The 25645-nt window shown below is 34.4% G+C and overlaps 1 protein-coding gene across 4 annotated transcripts; it reads right to left on the reverse strand.

Moving 5' to 3' along the window:
• Positions 1-1030: 1030 nt before the first annotated feature.
• On the reverse strand, positions 1031-24934 carry Samtor (S-adenosylmethionine sensor upstream of TORC1). 4 transcript variants are annotated; one of them, XM_069815075.1, is made up of 2 exons: positions 24744-24934; positions 1031-5038 (listed from the first exon to the last, which is right to left on the reverse strand). In XM_069815075.1, exon 2 carries the CDS (start codon positions 4895-4897, stop codon positions 3803-3805), a length of 1095 nt encoding a protein of 364 aa, XP_069671176.1. In that variant the 5' UTR covers positions 4898-5038; positions 24744-24934; the 3' UTR covers positions 1031-3802. The 4 variants fall into 4 exon arrangements, with proteins under 4 accessions (XP_069671176.1, XP_069671177.1, XP_069671178.1 ...); XM_069815076.1 differs by lacking the exon at positions 24744-24934 and adding an exon at positions 7013-7165; XM_069815077.1 differs by lacking the exon at positions 24744-24934 and adding an exon at positions 6688-6845.
• Positions 24935-25645: the final 711 nt, after the last annotated feature.

Genomic DNA, 25645 nt, shown 5'->3' on the forward strand with positions numbered 1-25645 from the left:
CTATAATGATAGTAATTAAGAAGCGAGTATGAATGTTTATGAAACGAGCGCGAGTTTCATAATTTTCATACGAGCTTCTTAATTACCATTATAGGCGAGTTTCATACGACTTTTTATGCTCGACCATATTTCTAACTGAAATTATTCAGATGTATACATTTTATTTGTATCTGACAAGATCGGAAGTGACCTTGTTCTAGGTCGTGAATTGTGAGATGTGCGCAGACGCGAAAGTATTGATTTTTTCCGAGGAACAATAATGTCATTGACCTTGATGTAATCCCGTTAAACTTGATATAACTTTGATTATTGAGTTCGACATTGATAAACGAGATGACAAATTGAATTTATTTGAATATTATTTACAATTAACACTAATTATTATAGTAACAGAACATAACCTTCTGCGACAGTATTGGATTTCAAGCCTCCGTGACTTTTCGCTAATTCTCTTTCGATTGCATATCCGAGAATAATCAATACTTGCGGTTTTATAACAGTACAAAGCTGACTTGTCATTGCCTGAATACCTGTACTGTAATGAGAAGGTGTACTTTAATGACATGCATTAAAGGACTGCTACCAGGTGTATAATTACTACATTTCGGCATGGTCGAGCATAAACCATATTATGCCTGAGCAGCAACTTTGAGTGTGGAAATGTCAATTCTGTGACTTTCCTGACTACATCTTCAAAAGCATTCTTATTGTAATTTAGCAATTAAAAGAGTGAAACACAATATTTGATAGGATTAAATGTTAGCATCCCTTCATTTATTAGTTTATTACAAAAGATAGTCATTGTTTCTTTAATGCTCTAAATATTATTTAAATCAGTTCCTAATAGTTAATGTCAGTTCTGTGACACATATTACAAGAGAGATAAGTATCCACTGGATGACAGTAAGAGTCCAGAACAGATCTTCAGTTGTTTGGTATGGGCCACAGTGTAGGAGTATGCAGTGAAAGGATGATTTGTAATTTTTATATTAGAGAAAGAAAAACATATGTAACGGTTTTCCAGTGAGTATATTATCAGTCAGTTCTGAGATATTTAAATTTTGTAAAATATGTAAAAATGTGTTATGTAGTTTTATGTTAACAGTCAGATATGAGGGTGTGCATATTCAACATAATCTTAAACCCAGTACCGTAATAAACATGAGATGTAAGGGATAACAAATTGAAAATTGGTTTTTGTCAGTTCTGAGACATCCCAGAACTGACATTTTTGTGGACATTATTATACAAATTGTAGAATAAAATAAAATTCTCTTTCAAATAATCGTGGCCAATTATGTACAGAGTGATTATTTAGTCCTGACAGCTCAGCGACGCGAAAGGGGGGAAGTAATAGGAGTAGTGGGGAGAGTTCTAGAGTAGAGATAAGGGCGAGCAGTCGGTAAAGGAATGCAGTACAGCTTAACTGTACTGGAAACACAATGCTGTACCACATGCGTGACAACCGATCGCTCTGACTGCAGGTGACAGACTAACCTGAACATCCCTTGGCGTAACTTAATGAACTCGCCTGATCCAGGCGCACATTATCGGCGACTGTCAGGACTAAATAATCGTACTGTAACACTGATCTACACATTAACAATAATGCACAGAAAAAAATTCTTCTTCTATCAGGAACGTCCTCTGAAAACTGAATTTTTAGAAGGATGTTGCATGTATAACAATAGTATTACTTTACTCGTTCTATTAAACTGTGTGTGATATAAGAGTGTAATTATATTTGAATTTTAATATATAAATCAGTGATGTCAATAAAATATGAGTGTTATTATTATGTAAACAATGTAGGTAATTAAAACACATGTTATTATTGTTATTTTATTATACAGATTTAATTGTTAAGCTATTATAATCTAACCCAAGAGTTATAGGCCTAGTCCCTGTATATATGTTACTTGTGGACAGTCTTGCAAAATTGTTGCCTACATACAGGTGAATTCCTATCAAGACTCGTTCCAAATTTTAATTCCGTATCTGTACATGTCTGTTTCATATGAAAAGAAAAAAATCAATGTTCTGTATTATCAAACATGTCCACGTAATCATTTACATTGCAGGATAAAATACCCACTGCAACAACAGAAAATGCGTGTAAAATTGTTTATGAACGGCTCATTATGATAAATAAAATTACAAGTAAGAAAATTGAAAATTACTCTTTTATTCTCACCTGATAAAAATATTGGTGTTAGCACTTGCGCAGATTACAATTATAATCCACTCCAAAAAAAAAATATATATATATATATATATGGGTAGCTCAAAAAGAAATGCATTTTTCTTTAAATTATAACTCGCTTATTTGTATCTATACACAATTTTAATTGAAATAAACTCAAAATACAGACCTTGGAAAATCATGTGTGATAAATTACATCATTCAAATGCCTACCCTCACGACGCTGACACTCCTCCAGGTGTGTCCTGAAATTGCTAACGACAGCTTGTAACATGTGTTGTGGAATGGCTGCAATTTCCTCCTGAATGTTGTCCTTCAGCTCTTGCAGATTGGCTGAAGTTGTACTGTAGACCCGACTTTTCAGGTACCGCAGAAGAAACAGTCACAAGGAGTTAATTCGGGACTCCTAGGGGGCCAGCTAATGTCACCCCTCCTTGAGATGAGTTTCTCTGGGAACATTGCTCCGATAGGTAAGGACACATTTGCAGTATGGCTTGTAGCCCCATCTTGCTGGAACCACATTTCATCGTTGAAGCCTACGAAGTTCTGAAGTGTGGGACCTAAGAACCTTTCAATCATTCTGGAATATCAGTCTGCATTCACTGTTACGGTACTACCACGCCCATCTTCAAAGAAGAACGGCCCTATGATCCCATGAAATGACAACGCAGCCCATACTGTGACTTTAGGGCTGTGCAGAGGTAGCTGATGTTTCTCTTGAGGGTTTTCCGTCGACCAGTAGCGACAATTATGTTTATTAACATATCCATCCAGATGAAAATGGGTTTCATCACTGAAGATAATGTTGTTAAAATCACTGAAACGAGTTAACATTTCATCTGCAAAAGCAAGACAATCAGCGTAATCAGTTATCTTCAGCGTCTGCAGTAACTGGATTTTGTATGGATGTAAACCCAGGTCAATTTTCAATATGCGCCGCATAGTGGATTGGTGCAAATTTAGTGTCGCAGCCCGTTTGCGTACTGATCGGTGTGGATCCGCTGCCACAGATTGCCGAACACGCTCAATGTTATCTTCACACTTGATGCTCCTGCGGCGACCTGCAGGTCGTCTGTTTGTTGTGTTACCAGTTGCCTCGAATTTCCTTACCCATTGTTTAATCACATTTGCACTTGGACATTGTCTAATGTCATGCAGGCGAAAATGTGCACGAAATAAACGTTGAGTAGTTTTGGAGGAATTGTTGTTTTGGTAATACGACTGCACACAGAAAGCACGCTCTGCACCGTTAAAGCGAACCATCTCAAATGAATTTCGAAGTCCACTTCTCCCGCCAGGAAACAGTGTTGCAACGCCCTCTCTTCTATTTGCCGCGTAATTTTAAAAACAAAAATGCATTCCTTTCTGAGCCACCCATATATTACCACACAGAAAAGAGTCACAATTTCATCGAAACACTCCAGATATCAGGGCTAAACTGTAACAGGAAGGTACCGGTACTGGAAATTTCATGCTATCAGCATTGAAAGCAGAGATGTGATGACATAATAAACAGCAGTGGATTACAAATGTATGTCGCGCGAGTACTGGAGGGTTCGATACATTATAATTTCAGTGTCTATTTTTACTCCTCTAATGTTACTCGGGATCACATGGAAGATGTGAAAACATCTGTGCAAGATTTTCATCATCATAATTAGTCCTTGCATTCTTTGTTTCCATTTTGTCACTGCATTCATCGAGAATTTCCTGAAAGTCTTGAGGAATATTTAATTCTGAGTTGCTTTGCACTTTACCTTGTTTAGATAATTCATAAGATGCCCATTGTTTTGTAATTTCTGGATTTATGTCTTTACGGAATGTCATGCAATGAATATGGGGCAATTTTTCATAATAAATTCGTGAAAACCCCAACTCAGCTAACACAATTCTCCAACTTTTCATTAATGGAGCATTTGCTGTTGAATGTTTAGAATCTGGTGTGACAATGAAGAGAAGACCTTCTATTTTTAAAAGATCATATGCTTTACAAACACACAGATACCTCTGTTTAGGACATGGAAAATATTCCAGTAGAAGAGAAAATACGACCACATCAAATGCATTTGAAGGCAATTCCCTAACACAAGTATCTCTCAATTCCATTTCCTTTGTATTTTCAACAACATTCAAGTTCAAAAAATCACAGATATATACATCAGGTAAAGCAGGAGCAAGATCAACAGGAACAACTTTAAATATTGGGTAAATTTTGAAAGGGTTGTAGCAGCTACCAACATCCAATAATTTTAGTTGCTCAGTTTCAGTTTGTAAATGTTCACTTAAGCTTACAAGATCTTTCACACTTTCCGCACATCCTTCTACAAAATTTTCCGAACACCCAATTTTCTTCATTCTTTCCTTTTCTTTATTTCTCCTCTTCTCTCGTTCTCCTTCATAAAAATAATGTACACATTTCTGAACTACCCATTTAATTCGACTCTGTGCACTCTTACTCCCATCTTCTGCATTTTGTTCCCAAAATTCGGAAGCTAACTTCTGCATTGAAACTGCATATTCCTGCAAGATATCACTTTTACTGCAATGTTCTTTCCAAGCTTCATTCACACCTACTTTCCGTGCTTCAGACCTTAACATGTGGTGTACTTTCTTAACAAAAGCGGACAGTTGCTGCTGTTCTTCAGTAGCCATCAGGATTTGCAACAGTAATAACCAGTTTAACCTTAATCTCATCTGAATCTTGGGCCAGATTCTTCAGAAGCATTTCTGTTTCTCGGGGGCAGCTAATTCAGATTCAGAGTAAAATATTATGATAAATTTATACATAACTTCACCCATTTCTTCATAGTCTTTTACACTGTTCAGTCACATTTCCTGAAATAAGAAATAACAACATTAGATAGCCTATTTAATTTTTTCTTGGAGAAAAATTCGTTCCGATATCAAAGATCGAACCCAGGACCTCTCAGCTTGTGACGCTGAGTTCACTTTAACAACTAAGCTATGCCAGGGCCCAATTCACAGTGTCAGCACAGTCTAGTATATACAGTCACGAAGCTCAATATGTAGTAAATATACATCCATAGATAGTTGCTAACCACTAGGATCACTAATATCGACTCATTACAGTCAATACGAAATAGTACCAGCACAGTCTATTGTTCCTAGCACCCTCACAATTCAAGCTTCGTGACTGTATATGCTAGACTGTGGTGCCAGCCCTAACTCTCCTCCTTTAGCATATTCTGTGGTATCCTACATATATCTAGATTTCCAGCACGCAAGAATGCAAAACTGCTATCAGCGCTCCGAGCATGCAATCCAGCACAGAAAAACGCACTGTGGGAACCGGGCTTTATTCTTACTTCTAGCTCACTGTGTAGTGTTGCCAACTTTTCTGTACTAGAAAACCGGTCACAATTATATTTGTAGAAAGTAAGAGATATGGATCATTATTTCCAGTGCTAGATTAACATTAGTAGCAAATGCAGTACCTATATGCTATGGGCCCAGCATTTTTGAGGACCCTAAATAGGAAATAAAAAATTAAATAAACAAATTGAATATTTGAAAATGCTTGTAAGCTGTGTGCTGAATCCAAATCTTACTGAAGAGAAAAGTAAGCAGAGGGAATAATCACTTTAACACTTCGAATTTGCCATTTTAAAAGAAAGAGGGGAAAATTTCAGTATACGGATTCCTCACTGACAATATTATATCTTAAATTACTAAAATGAGCAGATTTGTCTGCGTTTGTCGAATGCGCATCATCACGCTTACGAAAAGGCACTTTTCAGTGCCAATAATTTATTTATTTTATGTGCACAAGGTTGGAATTTTGAAGTAAGAGGGAAAGGAAGGAATCCGTGTTCTGAAATTTACCTAGAAAGAGTGACTTTAAATAGCTTCAAAATCTTTTATAACGGAAAAATTACTTAAATATATTAAAAAAAAAAAAAACAACAAAACACGTCCCAAAGACTTTTAAAGTGCATCTACACGGTTCAACTTTTTTTCAATTTTATACATTCAAGCAATGCATGCAATATTGATATTTGACATTAATTATACCGGAGTAAAATCGGCGTAGCTCAGTCGGCTAAGACGCTTGCCTGCCGATCCAGAGTTGCGTTCGGGCTCGATTTCTGCTTGGGCTGATTACCTGGTTTTCCCCGACCGTAAGGTAAATGTCAGATAATCTATGGCGAATTATATTTTGAGGTTATATTACTTTCAACAGACGCCACCTAATACATCAGTTTGAAACCGTAGATGATTAACTTAAATGAACTCTTGCTTACCTTTATAACCTCAATAACAATATATTTTTGCACTATTCACGCCACATTGCAATCCTAATAGTTTCCTGTTTCACAATTCGTTTGTGTAGGACTTATTTCGACGCCATTACCAGAAACCAGGTATTATTATAGTGTTGCCAACCCGAGTCTTGAAAACTCGCTGTAAGAAGTAAAGGCCTCAGTAAACTTACAAAGTATCAATGAAAAGAGAGGTTATTTTACCATTATGAATGTTCAGAAAGTCGCTAAATCGCTATTTCAGCAATACTAATGTGATAATAGAGCTTAGTATAATGAATGTGATCAATTTTACAATTACACAAGCTATACTTTTTTTTTTAAGATGGGACGTGATAGTCTAGGGTGATAGTTAAGCGACCGAGCATAGAAATACAGTGCTATGTTGCCTATATTTACTACCATACTGTCAGCTGATGGAAGCCAGCAATTGATGTTAAGATGGCTGACGTTAAAACATTCATTGACAATTGACGCGAAGGTAAGAAAACAATACAAAAATCGACAGAGAATCAAACACGAAACGTACCAATGCTAACATTGTGTGCACAATAAATGTCGTCAAGAGAGTTATTAAGCACTCGCCACGTGAGAATGGTAAGTTTGGCAACTCAACAGTTGTTACCATAGCAACAGGCCTACCACGCTACGTGACATTCAGTTGTTTTTCCGATCGCAACGCTCCTGTCATGTCCCGTCTTTCAAAAAAAAAAAAAAAAAAGTATAGCAAATATTTCCGTACCAGGATCTCGCAAATTTTCAACAATACTTTCTAAAAGGAGTACTCTTTGACTGTCATGAAAATCACACAAGCACAACATGGATGAATGTAATGGGGTTTATTAAATTGAGTTTTTGTAACATTCAAAACATAATTGACTCAAATTCATATTACACAAATATAGCCTATTATTTTCAGCGTCATTAAGAAATCAACAATATAAAATAAAGTTCAAAACTGAAATCTTAACCAAAACTCAGAAATACCTTATTTGAATAAGTACACCGAAATAAATACATTTACATGCCTGTACTTACATGTGGCCCAGAGCGGCAAATTTTTTTAGAAAAAAAAAATGAACTGAAAATGAATTTTAGATATTTTCCTACTTCAGATACAAGCGCAGTTCTGGAATAATTGAACAGGTAGCTCGCTGGGTCGTTATTACCCAAAATACACACATATAACAATGATAAAAAATAGTCACTAAGATAACTCGGTTGGCTAAGGCTCTTGCCTGCCAATCTGAAGTTGTGCTCGGGCACGGGTTCAATTCCCACTTGGGCTGATTAGTACCTTCTTGGGTTTTTTCCTTGGTTTTCCCCAACCATAAGCGAACCCTCGACCTCATCTCGCTATCACCAATCCCCTCGACACTAAATGACCTAGTAGTTAATACAGCAACATTAAATAACTAACTAAATAAAAATATATAATAAAATATTGCTAATAAACTATTAACACTATCGATGGTTTCAGTTTTTTTCTCGTAATTGTCAGTGATAAACAATGGGGCTTGCATTAGTGCTACTGTAGCTTCTGTTGGCACCTCTTAAGCAGTTCCTGTTTGCTTAAAGGAAACAAGTTTAAGACCTCTCGACATGTCTGGATGATTATCTATGAGGGGGGGGGGGGGGAAATCGTAACTGAAAAGTATGTGAAAATTCCCTGTCAGCAATATTGATACTGTCACCTACTGAGAGCTAATATAAATACTTTATTTTTTTTCTAAAAGTGTTGTTCATACATACAAATTTGTCACAGAAACCGTGAAATTCAAATTTTCCGACTTACACAGACTTCTAAAAAGTTCTTGGTAGTACAGTTCACTATACACATACATGGTTATTTATTAAATTAATATTCTACTGAATTTAAAATATCCTTGACAGCGGAATTATTTTTAAATTATAAATTTGCAATTTCAATACATCTGTGCATAAAAGAATATATTTTTTAACAAAAAATAGTACAATTATTTCTAATGTGTTTCAGAAACACGTAACGACTGATTCAAAATTTATATTAGCTTTTAAATCATAACAGCAGCTTACTGCTAGTGTGTTGGGCTTATAATCCAGTGGTCCCGGGTTCAAATTCTGCTTCCTAATGAACTTGTAACATGTATTGGGCAAGTCCATGATCCAGGCAACACCGGGATTTACTTAAGGGATTGTGGTTCTTCTGTGACATCCCAAGAAAGCTGTAATATGAATAAGGTAATGGAGAAAGGAACTTAGTAGTTTAAACAGGACTGGCCAATATTTTAAGGAATGTTGAAATTCTATCATTTTATTTAAATACAGTACCCATTAAGACAAGTTAAGAAAATTCTATTACAATGTCTAGCAACCTTGTTTGTAGATGAAACTGAAATATTACTTTGGCAATAAAAATAAAAAACTCTTAGTTTATAAATATGTTTAATAATCAGTGTTATAATCAGTAAAAAAGAAAAGCGTGTAATTTGAACATAAATGGACACATATCGCAAAATGGGGTGAATAGAGACGAAGTTTTATTATTTTTTATTTCTTTGTGTCAAAGAATATATATAATAAGAAGGGTGTTCATTTGTTCACTCGTTACGAATGAAAACATGAACACTCTATTATATTTAATCTTTGACACAAAGAAATAAAAAATAATAAAACTTCGTCCCTATTCTTCCCCTGCATACCTATTCACCCCATTTTACGGTAATCTAGTGTAAATGTTAAAGAAAAATTAATATGCAGATATATAACTAAGTCAGTATAATATAGTCTAATTAATTGTTGTATGGTAGTATCCTAACTGAAATATAACATTTTGTAAAAGCTTTAGAAAAGTAATTGGACTACTTCAGTCTTAACCCTTCAATAGTAGCCTAGAGTAGACGGCATTTTGGAAGGTGGTCATCTGCTATATATGCCATAGCATTTCTAGTATGTGACGTCATAAGCTTGTATAGTAGAACCATTCGGAATCGTCTGTAACAAGTAATTCCCGAGTTTGTTTGTTCACGTGTGAGTTTTCAATACATTGACTAAGTAAAACTAGCATACACTGTGTGTGTGCAAGAGACATAAATGGAAGGAGAGACTGTAGAAAGACATGTACTGCACAGGCAAGCACTGGAAATAATGTTCGAGGTGTATAAGTATTTTAAAAACATTGACGAGCAGAACGGTGTTGGCCATCATGATGCTGGATGCAACATTGCCAACTTGCAAGAAAAAGAATATTGTTAGATTGTTAGTGAAAATGAAGGAAAGAGGGTTTGTTTGGTGTCATGTTTTCAGTAATCAACGGCTAAGATCATTATTGTTTTTTGATAATTTAAAATATCTCCTGCGCTATTTGTATTGCATGTGTGCGTGAAGTAGGTACAATGTAGCAATGTTGTAAGCTGCCTTGTTGTCTCTCTCGATGCAAATGCTAGCAGACGACTGTCTTCCCAGCTGCTGTCGACTCTACTTCTTAAAATTATTGATAACATTTACCATTTAAATAATATGAGATTTAACAGAACTATTCTTTCATGTAAAAGAAGTTTGTCAATATTTTGTGTCTTTCCCTTCCTAAAAAAATATCTAACAATTGGACCAGGCCTCCCTGATGCCTGGACGACCAATCAAATGGTGCCTGTCCCCCTATGGACAGCCCTGGTAAAGAGATATAAATACAATACTTCCTGTACAATCATAACTTCCTTTATTTTGAAAATATACATTCACTGCATTTTACAAAGAAAAAAATCAGATCAGAATATCAAGTAATACAGAATGATAATAAAGCCCACATTCACGGACTTAACTGTAATATAATTTCCTTCATTTTGAAAATATGTTGTATTTACTGGATTTCATACAAACGAAAATCAGATCAGAATATCAAGTAATACATAATAGTGATAGGACCCACATTCAATGTCTTAACTAAAAATAAATCGCAAACAATATATCTAACAACAGTAATATTTAATATCTATAACAGTATATTATGAAACAAGTTTATAATGTTATACTTTATGGCATGAGTCAATTTTTAGGGAATGAGCAAAGCGAGTTTCTTAATTTTGATTAATGCAATAACTGTATAACATTATAAACGTGTTTCATATGCTATTTTTTTTTGTACGACAGTATTATAAAACAATTAATAAAGAAATAACATCAGATTTATAATGATGGGTAGTTTGATATCATGGTCTATGAAGAAAGAGGTTGCTATGACAATAACCGTTTCATAATGTCAACTTTATGATACAAGTTATGCCTTCTTAATAGAAGTCATGACGTTTTAATTGGTATAGTAATATTTTTACGGCACTAGTACGATAATGTGGCATATTATGCACTATTTCCACTAACAATAGAGGCTGTTTACAATGCTGATGTACAAAAAAGAAAATTACAAAATTACATTACAGTAAAAATCACAGATAATCATTCTGATTGGATAGGATTACAAAGCTATATTCTGTCTCTACAGTAACAAAAACCATATGACCAATACTACTTTTTAAATGTGAGAAATCTGGAGGTTTCTTTCCTATTCCCGTCCCTTCATTTCCCATGTGGCTTGTGAACTGGTATACTTCTTTTATTTTTAAATAAGTTCATTAAAAATATTGTGGTCCAGGAAGAAATCACTTTCGAGATTTTGATATAAAGATTTTTTTTACAACCGGGACTTCACAGAAGTACTTTGGCATGTTACTGAAAAAAAAAAATGTGATTACAGTTACGTACATGGACACCTGCAAGATTTTTTTCAAAGGGGAATCAACCCACACTTTTTACTTAAAATAGCCTATGTCTTTTCTAACATCGAGGTTCATACTCTTCGTTTCTAAAACGAAACTAAAATAAAACATTCAAACCAACACAACTGTGGTTTCATTCCAGAAACTGCGTATCATATTCTATATGCCTGTGTATCTTTGATACAGCACAGAATTTTTTTTCCCCCTTCAATAGATGAATTATACATTCGTAATCTCCCTTATATTATACAGAGGACAGATTACTTTGTAACAAAGAGGAACAGTTATTAGTGCAAATTACAGACTTTAGCAACAATTTTTTTTTTTCGTTGACTGGAAAGCCTGTGGGTACAGTCATTGTATTAAATGCCAAGAAATGAGACAAAATCTAAAATATGTATTCCATACTTATTGAATAGCAATTAATTTTTATTAATTTGTATTAAAGGGAGTATCTTCTGCGGACCTCTGGAGAAAGAACTAAGGAAAAGACTAATGAAGTGCCTTGTGTGGAGTGTAGCATTGTATGGGGAAGAAATATGGACATTACGACAAAGTGAAGAGAAGCAAATAGAAGCATTTGAAATGTGGATATAGAGAAGGATGGAACGTGTGAAATGGACAGAGTAAAAAACGAAGCTGTGTTGGAAAGAGTGGATGAACAAAGAATGATGCTGAAACTGATCAGAAAGAAGAACAGAAATTGGCTGGGTCACTGGTTGAGAAGAAACTGCCTACTGAAGGAAGCACTAGAAGGAATGGTGAATGGAAGAAAAGTTCAGGGCAGAAGAAGATATCAGATGATAGACGACATTAAGATATATGGATCATATGAAGAGACAAAGAGGAAGGCAGAAAATAGAAAAGACTGGAGAATGTTGGGTTTACATTGAAAGACTTGCCCTTGGGCAGAACACTATGAATGAATGAAATTTGTATTACAAGTTTTCGTTTCAATAATAATAACCACTCTGTTATGAAGCTCTTTGATATTTGATAAATGGTAAACTACTTCCATTTATTATTACGTATCCTAACAGAGGCGTTTTTGATGTAAATACGTATACTGAAGGACCACTATAAAAATCCAGCTGATGGAATCAAGTAACACAATCAGGGATAGATAGGTATAAATTTTATGATTTATAATATGCCAAGTGTCCCGTAGTTTTTCATGCAGTCTGTTTCACTCTATTCTGTATACAATGTGCCTTGTGGTTTTTCACATGGTTCGTCTTGCTCCATTCTCTTATCTAATTATTGGATAAGCCCCAATTTCCTTTGCAAGGACTCTTCTTTGCATACCATTGAAATCAGGGAAGTCAAAGCACCTGCACTGCATGCTCTCAAGAACCCGCAAATTTCCTTCAGAGCGATGATTGTACGTTATCTCACTGATAAGTAAACCTTGTTGGATATGTATTGTTTGTAGTATGAGCACGTAATAAAGGTGGTTTGACATCCCTGATTTAAGTGATTCTCCTCCCATTTCACCCATTCGTTCATAGGGTGTATTTGGACTATTATGATTAAAAATTGTATAGTTAAACTTCAGAAATCATATCTTGATTTTTTTTAACATAATGGGTTGATGTAAAAGTTTGTAGCATTTTTTCACTGTGACTAAAGTTTTTATTTGAGATGAATAGAAGGCAGAAATTAATCAATAACATATTCTCCTACATTATCTATGACTCTCTGACAAAGATGGGGTAGTTTTTTGCTTCTACATCTGAAGAAATCTGCTCGTTTGGAGTTAAAGAAGTTGTTAAGCCAAGTTTGTAAAGCATCTTCGTTACCAAAGAAATTCTCTTGAAGACTGTTTTGGATTGAGAATTGAAAAGGTGGAAATCTGAGGTCGCAAGATAATAAGAATATGAGGGATGTGGAATCACTTCCCAACCAACTCTTGGCTAGCTGCTTTCTTCATGTTAGCAAAGTGTGAACGTGCATTATCGTGTTGTAGCAGCACTTGATGCAATCTTCTCGGTCAGTTTTCTTCAATTGCGGCTGCAAGGTGTCTGAGTTGTTGGCAATAAATGTCAGCACTTATGGTTACATTCCTGAGAAGCAATTCTTAGTATATAATGCTTTCTTTATTCCACCAGATGCATAACTTCAACTTCTGTGGATGGATACTAACTTTTGTACGGGGTGTTGTGTGTTGAAACAACAGAATTATTTTTTTGCAGTGTTTTCTCTGATGGCATCTTCCCATACATGGCACAAATGTTTCGAACCACCTCCACTACCTTTGCTTCTCTATTAAACTCAAACAGAAGAATATGTCGGCAGTGTTGGTTTTTTTTTTCAACTTGACACTCCATCTTCTTTAGCCCACAAATAGCACAAACTTTCTTCAAATCCGCAAAAGTCAAGGCGTGTTTGCAAGCACAACACTCCAAATAACAAATGACAAATGATAAACAATCTCCTAACAGCGCAGTATTGTGATGACGAACAAAAATGTTACTAACTTATGCACCAATCTAATAAATACATCTATATCAAAGTGTCCCTATGCCTAAAAAGTGGTTTTAATAGAGGACGCATTTACATCAAACTATTTGGAACCAAAGTTCCACTGTCAATTATTTTGTTATTAGCGGAGAAGGGACCCAAAGGCTTACACAGGTTTTAAAAAAAAAATGTTAGGGAGGTCAAATGACCTCACCTTGAACCTCAGTACAGGTGTCCATGATTGCAAATATCACACTGCAATACAAGTTTTAAAAAGAAGAAATTAATAATATATCCCACTTTTCTTTTAGTTCACAACAAAGTATTGTATTGTATTGTATTTATTAACATTCCATGGTATTCATACATTGCTTACAGCTAGAATATGGAACAAGTTAAAAACTCAATACTATTATAAATCTTAATTTATAGTCACAGTCTAGATGAAATATATACAGATGAGATTTACAATATAGTATACTAGTACAACACAAAGTTTTAGTATCAATTTCATGAAGTATTATTGAATGTTATGAATTCACCTACAGAATAGAAGGCGTGAGAAATTAGGTACGTCTTCAATTTGGCTCTAAATAATTTTATGTTTTGAGTTTCATTTTTTATATCGATAGGGAGGCTGTTAAAAACTTTTACTGTCATATAACGCACTCCTTTTTGATAGCACGATACACTTGCCGATGGAGTATGAAAGTCATTTTTTTGACGTGTATTTATGCTGTGAACTGTTGAATTAGTTACAAAGTTTTCACGATTACATACAGGGAAGATTATTAATGAAATGATATACCGACAAGCCAAGAGCATTATTTGTAGTTTTTTTTAAATAGTCCTACACGATTCCCTAGATTTGGCACCTACTATTATTCTAATTACTCTTTTTTGTGATAGAAATATATTGTTACTATCTGTGGAATTTCCCCAGAATATTATTCCAAAACTCATTACCGAATGGAAGCATGCAAAGTATATTGTTTTTAAGGGATTGATATTTACTATCTTTTGCATAGATCTAATAGCAAAACAAGCTGAATTTAGTTTGGGGGTAATTTCTTTAATATGATTTTTCTAATTTAACACATTATCGATTTTTAAGCCAAGAAATTTGGTTGTTGTTGTTTCTAATAGGGATCTATTATTAATTATTGCGCTAGAAATTTGCGAGGTTGAATTTGGACAAGATTTAAATTGAATTATGTTAGTTTTGTTACAACTTAATACCAATTTATTGACTGAGAACCAGTCACATATTTTGAAGAGAATTTCCTCTGTTGAAGATTGGAATGTGTTGGAGTTATTGGCTGTAATTACTATACTTGTGTCATCTGCAAATAATATGGGACGACCTACATCTTTTATTAGGGGGGCAAGATCATTTATAAACCCTAGAAAAAGTAGGGGATCTAATATTGATCCTTGAGGAATACAAGAACCACATATGAATATAGGTTATAAAAATTGTACAGTCAACTTTAGTTTCCATGGTAATGGTTGGCAGCAACCTCACAGATAAGCAAAACACTGTTAATACGAAATTAGTCCTAAATATGATAAAATTAAGGTTTATTAAAAAACTACATGAATATGCCCTGCAGCACTAGAATCATTCACTATCAGAGATGGTAAACTCTTTCACCACAACAATGAATCTACCAATAATTTAATTTCATCTTTTTCAAGGAGATATAGGCCTACACCTTGTCCAAACAATGCTGTGTTTTCTTTCTTATGGATATCAGAACTGACTTCACTATTATACAAAATATCTCCAGGACAAAAAAAAAAGCTTCACGGTTAATGAGCACCTGGATAATCGAGAGTTGACTGCATTCTCAATCACTCGTATAAAATCGAATAAAAAAATTAAAAAATTAAGGCACATCCATGAACCATGTCTGAGAAAATTACTGTAATGTGTACAAGTTATTTCACATTTTTTATAACATAAGAAACGATATTAGATGGAACAAGTTTAAAATTTACCATGACAAAGTTGTATATAAATTTTAAGATAGGCTAAGCTAGCTTTAGTACCGGTATTAGTCTGTAGTCAATAATTATACCCTTCTTCTAGCAAACAACTAGTTCACAATTATTCATAATCATACAAATACATCGCACTTATAATATAAAGGTAATATGCTAGGTTAAGTATGAACTTAGCTTAATGTAGTGACTACTGACTAATACTATACCTGTGTTTTTGAAAGCTGGGACATGACATTAGCGCTGCAATCGGAAAAACAACTGAATGTAGACTTGTTGCCATGGTAACAATGGTTAAGTTGCCAAAGTTACAGTTTCCACGTGGTGAATGCTCAATAGCTCTCTTGGCGACATTTATTGTGCACATAATGTTAGCATTGATAAGTTTCGTTTTCCATTCTCTGTCGATTTTTGTATTGTTTTCTTATCTTCGCATAAATTGTCAATGAATGTTTTAACATCAGCTATCTAACGTCAATTCCATCAGCTGACAGCATGGTAGTCCATATTGGCAACATAGCGCAGTAGTTCCAAGCTTACTGTCATGTCTCATTTAAAAAAAAAAAGCTATAGGGGTCCTCCTTTAGCTAAAAATAAACTTAAAAGTATGAAATATCAGAAGCAATAAGATACTCTGTGGAATGTGGACGACACTAATGCAAGGTGTAGTTGTGTGGACAACTAACTATACATTTATATACTTAATACTGTTGATGTGGGTTCATACAGAAATATATGTAAAACACCGGTATGAAGTACATTCTTAGTCGAAAAATAAAATTAGATGTATGTAAGCCTGGAACCTTAAATATCACTGGGTATTTAGAAAATCTCACAAAATTCAAGTATTGTATACATATTTAAAATATTAGAAACTTTATTATAGAATACGAATTCGTAGGCCTATTAATGTGTGTAATTTTAATTCAAGGGTAAATACCTTTCGTGATTAGGAACTTTCCATATAGTTTGAAATATTTGTACAAAACGCCCAAAAAAAGTTTTTGTTGGTAAGTTAACATTCTCCAATATAAGTAAAAAAAAAAAAAAAAATCCAATAAACTTTGATCAAAAATATAATACCAAATGGAGTTATCATACAGTGTTCAGCCTTCATCACAGAGATGTAAGGTACAAGGATTCACAATCCACTGGTGTACACAACCGTCAAAAGTTTTCCATCACCTATCACAACTATAGATTTGTGGTTAAAACAGGAATTTCGTTTTGAATATTCTATCATATCATAATGCTAGAGAGAGAAAATATAGATAGATAGATTTATTGATATAGTTCACAAAAGTACAAAACTTAATAATTTAACAAAAGCTCTATATACAAATGTAGTTCTACATAATAAATATACAATTTCCTAAACTAATTAATCTATCGCAAATCTCAATAATATATTGGTTTAAACTTGCACTTACGTCTTGTTTTAGTGCATGTTTAAACCAATCGTGATAACCCTTAAGACTTTAAACCTTATTTGCTCCTTTTCAAAATCTAATTGTAATATTTAGGTCTTATTTTACATAATAATTTATTATTCCAATTAGGTGATCAGATGTCGAAATGTTAGAGAGAGAAAATATTTATTTTGTTGGTCTATTTAGTTTTTCCGATGTGTTTGTACATTGAAATAAAGTATATAGTTGTGTTCATAGCTGATCGAAAAATTCTGGTTGGTAGTGTAATATCATCAAGCTATTGATTTTCCTTAATTACATGAATGTCACCACAACCAAAAATCTAGGGCATTAAGGTAGGGGACCGTGCAGGCCAATTTACGGAGCTCACAAACATGTACAAGTACATTCGAAAGAGCAGAGCATACACAGTCAACTTAAAAATATTTACGTGAAAATGAGAAACGCTAGAGGGTCAAATGGCGTCCTCTGCTCTTAGTGTAAGAAGTATAGACAAGTGAAATATTCTGTACTACAGTATTATCCTACTACATTCCGTCCAACTGTCATAACCTATTTTTTTAAACAAGCTATTTATAACCAGATGCCATTAACAAAGTTTGGAACATACATCCATGGATGAAATACTTTGGAAACAGACTGTGAGATATGGACTATTTATTTATATATTGCCATGTATATCAAAACAGTCTAAAGCTTACAAAAACATTAAATTAAGGATCGTAATTTACTTAAATTTATTATTAATGTTTCATTTCTCAATATTAGCAAATTTAAACATCTTACTTTCGTTATTTTACAAATATTAATAAAATTAAAATGGTATTGAAATGTTATGTAACTTTTGTAGAAATGTATCATGAGAATAAAGCTAATGAGGAGAAGACAGTTAAATATGGTTAAAAAACCATGCAAATTTTCTTTTTTTTTTTTCAATTAAAATTGTAGCTGATATGTGAAAAATACATTACATGAAATTTGATGTGCATTTATGGTCTTGTCACCTGCTGTGACGTAATTTTTAAAGCCCTGCTAAACAAGGTTTTTAAATTACACTAAACTTTAATTTCAATTTCCCGTAATTTAATTCTTTTGCTTTATGCCATACAAAAAGTTATATATCTTCCGAACTATTAAAGCTACATGCATGATATTTGGTACACATGTTCTTTAGGAAGTTTTCCTCTGGAATATAAATTTGTTATTTTGTTGTATTTCAAAAATATACCTCCATATTTCTATAAAAGCACATATAAAATTAATTCTTAAAATGTAATTTTCAAATTCTGAAAGCCATTATCAAAACTATGCTCCAGACATTTTAAAGAACATGCTTTTAGGAGTAAAATGCCATAAAAAATTTTGAATTAATTTTTTGAAATAGCTGATATATAACATAGTGAATTACTGCATCCTTGTGTTTTTTTTCTCCCAAAATTTGGGTCCCTATTTTTTCTTCAAAACCTAATCTCAAATTTAAGTTGGTGCAGCAATGATATTTGTACATACAATGAAAACTGTGAATCAATTACCGGAAAAAAAAAAAAAAAAAATCAGTATCTCCTCCCCTTAAGAGGGGCAACAGGGGTAACTCGAAAATAGGTTTCGTGGCTCTAAAGAAATTTCTATTCTGAAGAGCAAAAACATTATGGAGGAAGATATTTTTAATTTGTTTTTAACACAGTCTCCTTTGGCACTGATACACTTTTCACAATGTCTAAGAAGCCTCTTTGGGAAAGTCTGTGCACTGCATGTAAGCGAAGTTTTGAGCCTCTTCTTTTAACTTCACTGCTGTGAAATGCTGCTCTCCTAACATCTTCTTCATAGCTGGGAAGAAATGAAAGTCACTGATTCCTATGTTTGGTACTGCATGGTCGAAGCGATCCCAACCAAACTTGTAAAGTGGCTTGCTGTTGCTGCCACCATATGGGGTCTTGCATTAGCTTCAAGAACCCCTGAACTGAAAAGATGGAACCTTTGATATTGATATTCACAATTCTGCAATCTGGAAGTCCAGCAAAAGTTTCCATTGGCATTCCAGAAAACTGAAGGATCTTGGCTGCTAACTTGCTCACTTTGAACTGCACTCTCACCAGGGAACTTGCATGCTTCCACTCCATGCAGACAATTTTTGACTTCAGGGTGAATTGTTGATCCAGCTTTCGTCCACCATCATAATTCAGAAAAGAAACTGGTTCCTTTCCTACTAAAATCACACGATATATTGTTGTTTTCGAAAGCTCAGCTAGTTGGTAATGAAGCAGTCCAATACTTTTCCATGATGTCTTGATTTGCTGGGAGGATCTTGAAGGCAGCTAGATGGTATGTGTCCATTTATATGTACGTCCTTGCCACAAAGTACGAAATTTAGTGATTGTAGATGCCAATTCTATGTAGATATTTTGGCAGGTAGTCATGGTAAGTTAGCAGGTAGAAGTTGCAACAGCTGATTTTCTTGGTCCTTCTGGAATTAGATTTGGTTTCTGAAGGAGGCTTTCCCATGATCTATCTTCAGCTGATACTTTCACACAATATATTGTAGACTGATTTCATTCTGGCAGGGTTGAGCTGCTGACATTCAAATTTCTGGCTATCTCATCCACAGTTACCCATCTGTTGGTGCAAATCATGGCCACCAGTGGATGTTGATGGTCATCAAGGTTAGTGATCATGGGAAGCATGTCACCACCGTCACATCTCGCTCAAATCACTGCTACTGCTGCTCGTGCACAATATGCACATTTAAGGCAAAAAGTCACAAATCGCAAAACTGATTGTGCTTGTACTAGCACATGGTATTTTTTACCCCATAAGCTTAATGGTCCCAAAAATATAAATACACGAAACTTATTTTCGATTTAATCCTCATACAAATATCTACAATTTTTTTTTTTTTTTTCATACAGCTAATAAATCTCCTGGAACTGTTACAATATATTGTACATTATTTTCTTTACAGAAATTGTTTCCTTATTTCACTGTGTTTGCAATCTTGATAAAAATATATACCAACACATTAAAACTAGGAAACAACTGACTACTGAGATTAAAATTAGATAAGATTCTTTGTATAAATAATTTACCAGTACACAGAATTATGCAAATGCCATTACTATTGCATTTCAAGTTTAACATTGTTACATTCTTTTTTTTTTTTCAATGTATGTATACATATTCCTGGTGGCATGAAAGAGAAGGCCTGATGATCTTAACACCACCAGATTAAATAAATAAATAAATAATAATAATAATAATATTATTATTATTATTATTATTACTATTATTATTATAAGTTATCTAGTAAATGTAAGTTCTATAAAACTAATGTTAATATAATAAAACTTCATTTATATGTTTTTACAGGAGTCTGAAAAAAAAAAAGCGTAAGTAAAAAAAAAAAAAACATAGCCTGTAGCCTAACTAAAATGACTTGAAGGCTTAATGTGAAACTAACGTAACTACAATCAATGTTTTATTCACAACAATATTAACAGACACTACGCTTATTTCACATGAACTATACCATCACATATTGTAGTTATGAATTGCATTATATGAATAATTTTTCCCTCGAAATTATTCAAATCAACTTTACAGGGAGTTATACCTGAAATCTTGATTTGCATAATACACGTTACTGTTCGTTAACAGAAAACCACAATTTAAGTCACACGGAGTTAGTGTGCACTCGAAGTTGGTTGCTTGACGGTTGTCAGCCCACTTTGAGGTCTGTGGATATAGAGGGAAAAATTGGATCGGTGTCGGTTAGAGTTCCCGAGTAGCTCAGTGGTAGAGCGTTGGTACGTTAAACCAAAGGTCCCGGGTTCGATACCCGGCTCCGGAACAATTTTTCCCTCGAAATTATTCAAATCAACTTTACAGGGAGTTATACCTGAAATCTTGATTTGCACAATTGCATTATATGTATACAAGACTGTTCGGAACTGAGTTACGATTTTTTGTGACCACATAAGCAGAAGAACGAATTTGCTATCAATTTGCGTAAAAACCTGAAAATGTCAATTTTTGTAGTTAGTTTCACTCTAAGCCTTCAATTAATAACATCTGAAATAGCGTTTGAACACTATACAGGAAGAACAATTCAAGTTAATTTAACAAAAATTTCACAAGAGAAATTTAGAACTTCACAGTTAAACCAACACAATACTCAAATTTATACACTTATTCTGGAATAATATAAAAGTTGTAGAAAATCTTAGATGTTTAGAGCTAAAGCTGGCTGATATAATACATTTCAAACTCCAATCCAGAAAATTTTAAGAAAGTGACTAACTTTGCTCTTATAGTGTGAGCTTCATTTGATAACATGTGATTATTTTGCAAAAAAAAAAAAAGTCAGTTATTCTGGACTGTTTGCTCCCAACAAATAAACCACAAACTCAAATTGTGATATCTGTCCAGTAATTTTTTCAGTTACTTCACAGTGTGTTAAAAAATATTTCACTCTATTTAAAGCAGTAACAGCATCATTAAAGGATAGAAGATTGTTAGAGGCAAGCATGAGCAGCTTCGAATTTCTATGAATTTCAAAGTGAGCGCATCTTAACAATAAACACGTGCTGAATTTTCGCGTTCTTACGTTTTCACGGCAAATTTAATTTCGAGCAAAACTGATGTAGCCTAGAATGTATAAATGTCGTTCTATATTTCCTGGATTTTAAAATACAATCATATAAGTGTAAGAAAACGTATAAACGAAAAAGTTTAATGGAAATCAAATTTAATTTCGAGTAAAGGATAATACATTCCTTCCTCCCCCCTTCCCCCCAGGTTAGAATATGCATTCTTTCCCACATAATGCCCTCAGAGTCCATCAAGCCATATTTTATTATACCTAGTAACTTCATAGCCAATTGATTAGTCTCCTAAATTGAGACAATTCATCCTGACTGTGGTTTTCCTATGCTACTAAGGCAAATGTCAGGATGAGCCATAAAAGAAATGGGCCACAGATCTATATATTTCCCGTTAAAAATTTCGGAATTTTCCAAATTAAATCCTTCACAAATCCAAGTCTTGGTTTTCGTGTATCACCACAGTCTAGTATATAGTCACGAAGCTTGAGTTGAGGTTGCTAGGAACAATAGACTGTGCAGGTACTATTTTGCATTGTCTGTAATGAGGTGATAGTAGCGATCCTAGTGGTTAGCAACTATCTATGGATGCATATTTATTATATATTGAGCTTCATGATAGTATATATTACACTGTGGTATCGCCTTGGGTACTTCAAGGCACGCTTGCTCGAGTCCACCACTCAGTACAAGGGCTCAGATCCCTTGTCTAGCGAGAACAGTGGCCTCCCACTCTTCCTTTGCCCAGGTCTTTAACATCTTCGGTAATTCTGCCCTGCTGCTGTTCAGTCATGCTTGTGACATTTCTTCTCTTCATGTGGTATCTATTAGGTTACGTCCATTTTCGATTTTTCTCCTTCAAAATTATTTTCTATTTTCTCAAATGAAAAGGCGAAAATCGGAGTGAGACAAGTGGCCAACAGGCTTGGAGCTCACATAGATACTTCCTCATAGCCCCAAATTTCATAGCAAGGATGCGCAATCGCGCACCTTTTTAATTACTTCTCCTCCCATCTCCTCTTTTTATATTGCATCATTCCAAATGGTCCATCTCGCATCATTATCTTTTATTGGATAGGCTGTACTCATCCTGCTTATGGTAGTATTTATATTAAATAAATCATCCCTTTCCCTAATATTGCTTCCTGGACCTATCATGTGTTATAATGGTAACAAGCAAGGAGTTGGGCAGGGGGGTTACAATGCATTAGAATATGTAGGTATCAAACTATTTTTATGTTTAAATTATTTGTAGCTGCGAACTAAACCATGTGTGTATTACTACATACACAGAAGCCAGTGAAGTAAAACAAAATTGTGCTTCTTAGGTGTAGCTTTCATGGACATTTATCCTGATAAAAAAAAATTGTCAGTAGGTCTACTACCAGTACTCTCTCTCTAGACATATGAGTTAAGTGCACATGCTTAAGAAAAAGTTATATTTTATTTCAAGAAAGTAATATCAACATTAACAATACTGGTACATCACCGGTATTTAATCTCTAATTAGACATAGCTAAATAATATCTAGACTTATAATAATCCGTGGTGCTACAGCCCACGAAGGGCCAAGACCGACTAGCTGGCTGCTGGCCTCACGGCCACATGTCGAAGCAGAGGTGGACGATCATCCACCAGAATCGAAGTATCGTGTGGTTAGCACGATGAGCCACCCAGCCATTATAGCTGGTATGCATAACCGGATTTCGCTACCTATCATAGCTCCCCAAGTGCATCACGATGCTGGGTGGGCACCAGTCCCATACACTGACCGAAATTTCATGAGAAAATTTCTTCCCCCATGAGGACTCGAACCAGTGCGCATTCCGTAACGCGAGTCTGAGGCAGGATCCTTAGACCACGATGCCAGAGCGAGGGACAATATCTAGACTTACTGATCTATAATCTCATATACTGGTAAAAAATTTTTAACATTGCACAGGCTACCTAATTATGCTTACTATGATAGTCGGGGCAATCTCCCAATGACCGATGTTTAATTTCGGTTTATAAATATATCTTAGCATTATTATCACATTTTTAAACATAAATGGATGGCTTCAAAATTCAAACGGTAGGCCTACCTACATTAATTTGAGTAGACACTTAACACCAATTAAGTTATATGTTATTATGCTTTAGAACTGAGATTTTATTATGACGATCTCACAAAAATTTATTAATGACAGCAGTTCTGAAATTAATTATTAATCAAAAGTATTACGATATGTTTGTATAGAACTCCACGAATCAAACCAGTAATAATCTTACTGATATTAACAAATTAATGACTATCAACGATTGACCAAACAGGTACATGTTACATTTGCATACCTCAATACCCTGTTGGTCCATTTACTAATTTTTGTCATTTAAAATTGAAAAAATTGTTTTGTACCTATTGCAACTCTCACCCAAAGAATGTCGTTCAACTAGATTGGTGCACCTTCACATACTTTCGTAATTAGAAACGTCAGACACATTGAGAACCTCAGAATTACGATCACTCGATAAAATTGAGGTATCATTTGTTGTAGTGCTTCGACCTTCATCGACATCGCTGTCATTTTCCTCTGATACACTTGAAGCATCATTATCACTATTATTCTCTCCCTGAGTAGCATTTTTATTGCACTCATGAAAATATGTTTCATTTCCTAGAAAGTATTTATATACCGGACCCCTGCAGTACACACAAGGCTTACATTCATGTGGTACATTCTGGTTTTGGAAATGGCTTCTCAGTGCAGAACTTGTATTTTGAATACGTACATTGCAGGATGGACAGTAAGCAGCTTCTTCTGTTCGTTCTGAACCTTGAGAACTTTTTGATTTCAAGAATCGTGGATGAACAGCATCCATAGAATCTGTTTGTGTTCTGGAAAATGTAGGACGCTTATCCATCACACAACTATTGTGTAAACTGATTATCAGTAATTTGTTTGCAAAATAATTCAAATAATATTTAAAAAGTGAGACCTTCACGATTCGGAGACTACAATAACATAACCTCTACTTACCAAATGGGAGAGAAAAAAAACACACTTGTCCTTATCAAATCCCTGTACGAATATATAGAATGTATCAATGCAGAATGTGAATAAATAAAGCATGCATTTTGGAGCGAGAGTCTGTAAAAATTCTTGTGTTCAAAACCTTGAGAATGAACCGAAATAATAAACACACTCCCGCTATGATTACATAAACCATGACGTAATATAAGGCTACAAGAATGCCAACTATGAGTTATACAATAATAGCAACCTTTAACTTTTGTTACTAAAACTGGAATCGATTTCCTCGTCCTAGTCAAGGTTTAACCCTAGATCATAAATATATTAGTATATATGATCTAGGGTTTAACGTCGCGTTGTACTGAAGTACAAAGCGACGGTAAACCTAGACTGTACAAGGACCTTACATGGACAAATATATAATAAATTATATTAATTATCACAGTCTAGTATATACAGTCACGAAGCTTGAGTTGAGGTTGCTAGGAACAATAGACTGTGCAAGTACTATTTTGCATTGTCTGTAATGAGGTGATAGTAGCGATCCTAGTGGTTAGCAACTATCTATGGATGCATATTTATTATATATTGAGCTTCATGGCTGTATATACTAGACTGTGCTATTATATATTTATCCATGGACCCTATTTGCTGCACCGTTAAACATTATCATGTCGTAGCTCCTATGAGAGTCGATTTATTATTATAGGAGCTACGACATGATAATGTTTAACGGTGCGGCAAATAGATTCCTCGTCTGGTAGCTTGGCAACGAAAGAACAAAAATAGTCCTCACTTTCTATGGCGTAAGCAAAGAGTCACCCAGGAAATAACAGCGACGCGACTATATACACATTTTTGGTTCCACAGTTTCAAGCTTGTAGCCCAGAGCCTATTTATCTGGGAAT

The sequence above is a fragment of the Periplaneta americana genome, chromosome 16, assembly GCF_040183065.1.
Source record: "Periplaneta americana isolate PAMFEO1 chromosome 16, P.americana_PAMFEO1_priV1, whole genome shotgun sequence".
In the NCBI taxonomy this organism is placed as follows: Eukaryota; Metazoa; Arthropoda; class Insecta; order Blattodea; family Blattidae; genus Periplaneta; species Periplaneta americana.

Excerpts from the sequence above, each read along its gene's own strand:
- Samtor (XM_069815075.1), bottom strand. The coding sequence starts at position 4,897 with ATGAGATTAAGGTTAAACTGGTTATTACTGTTGCAAATCCTGATGGCT.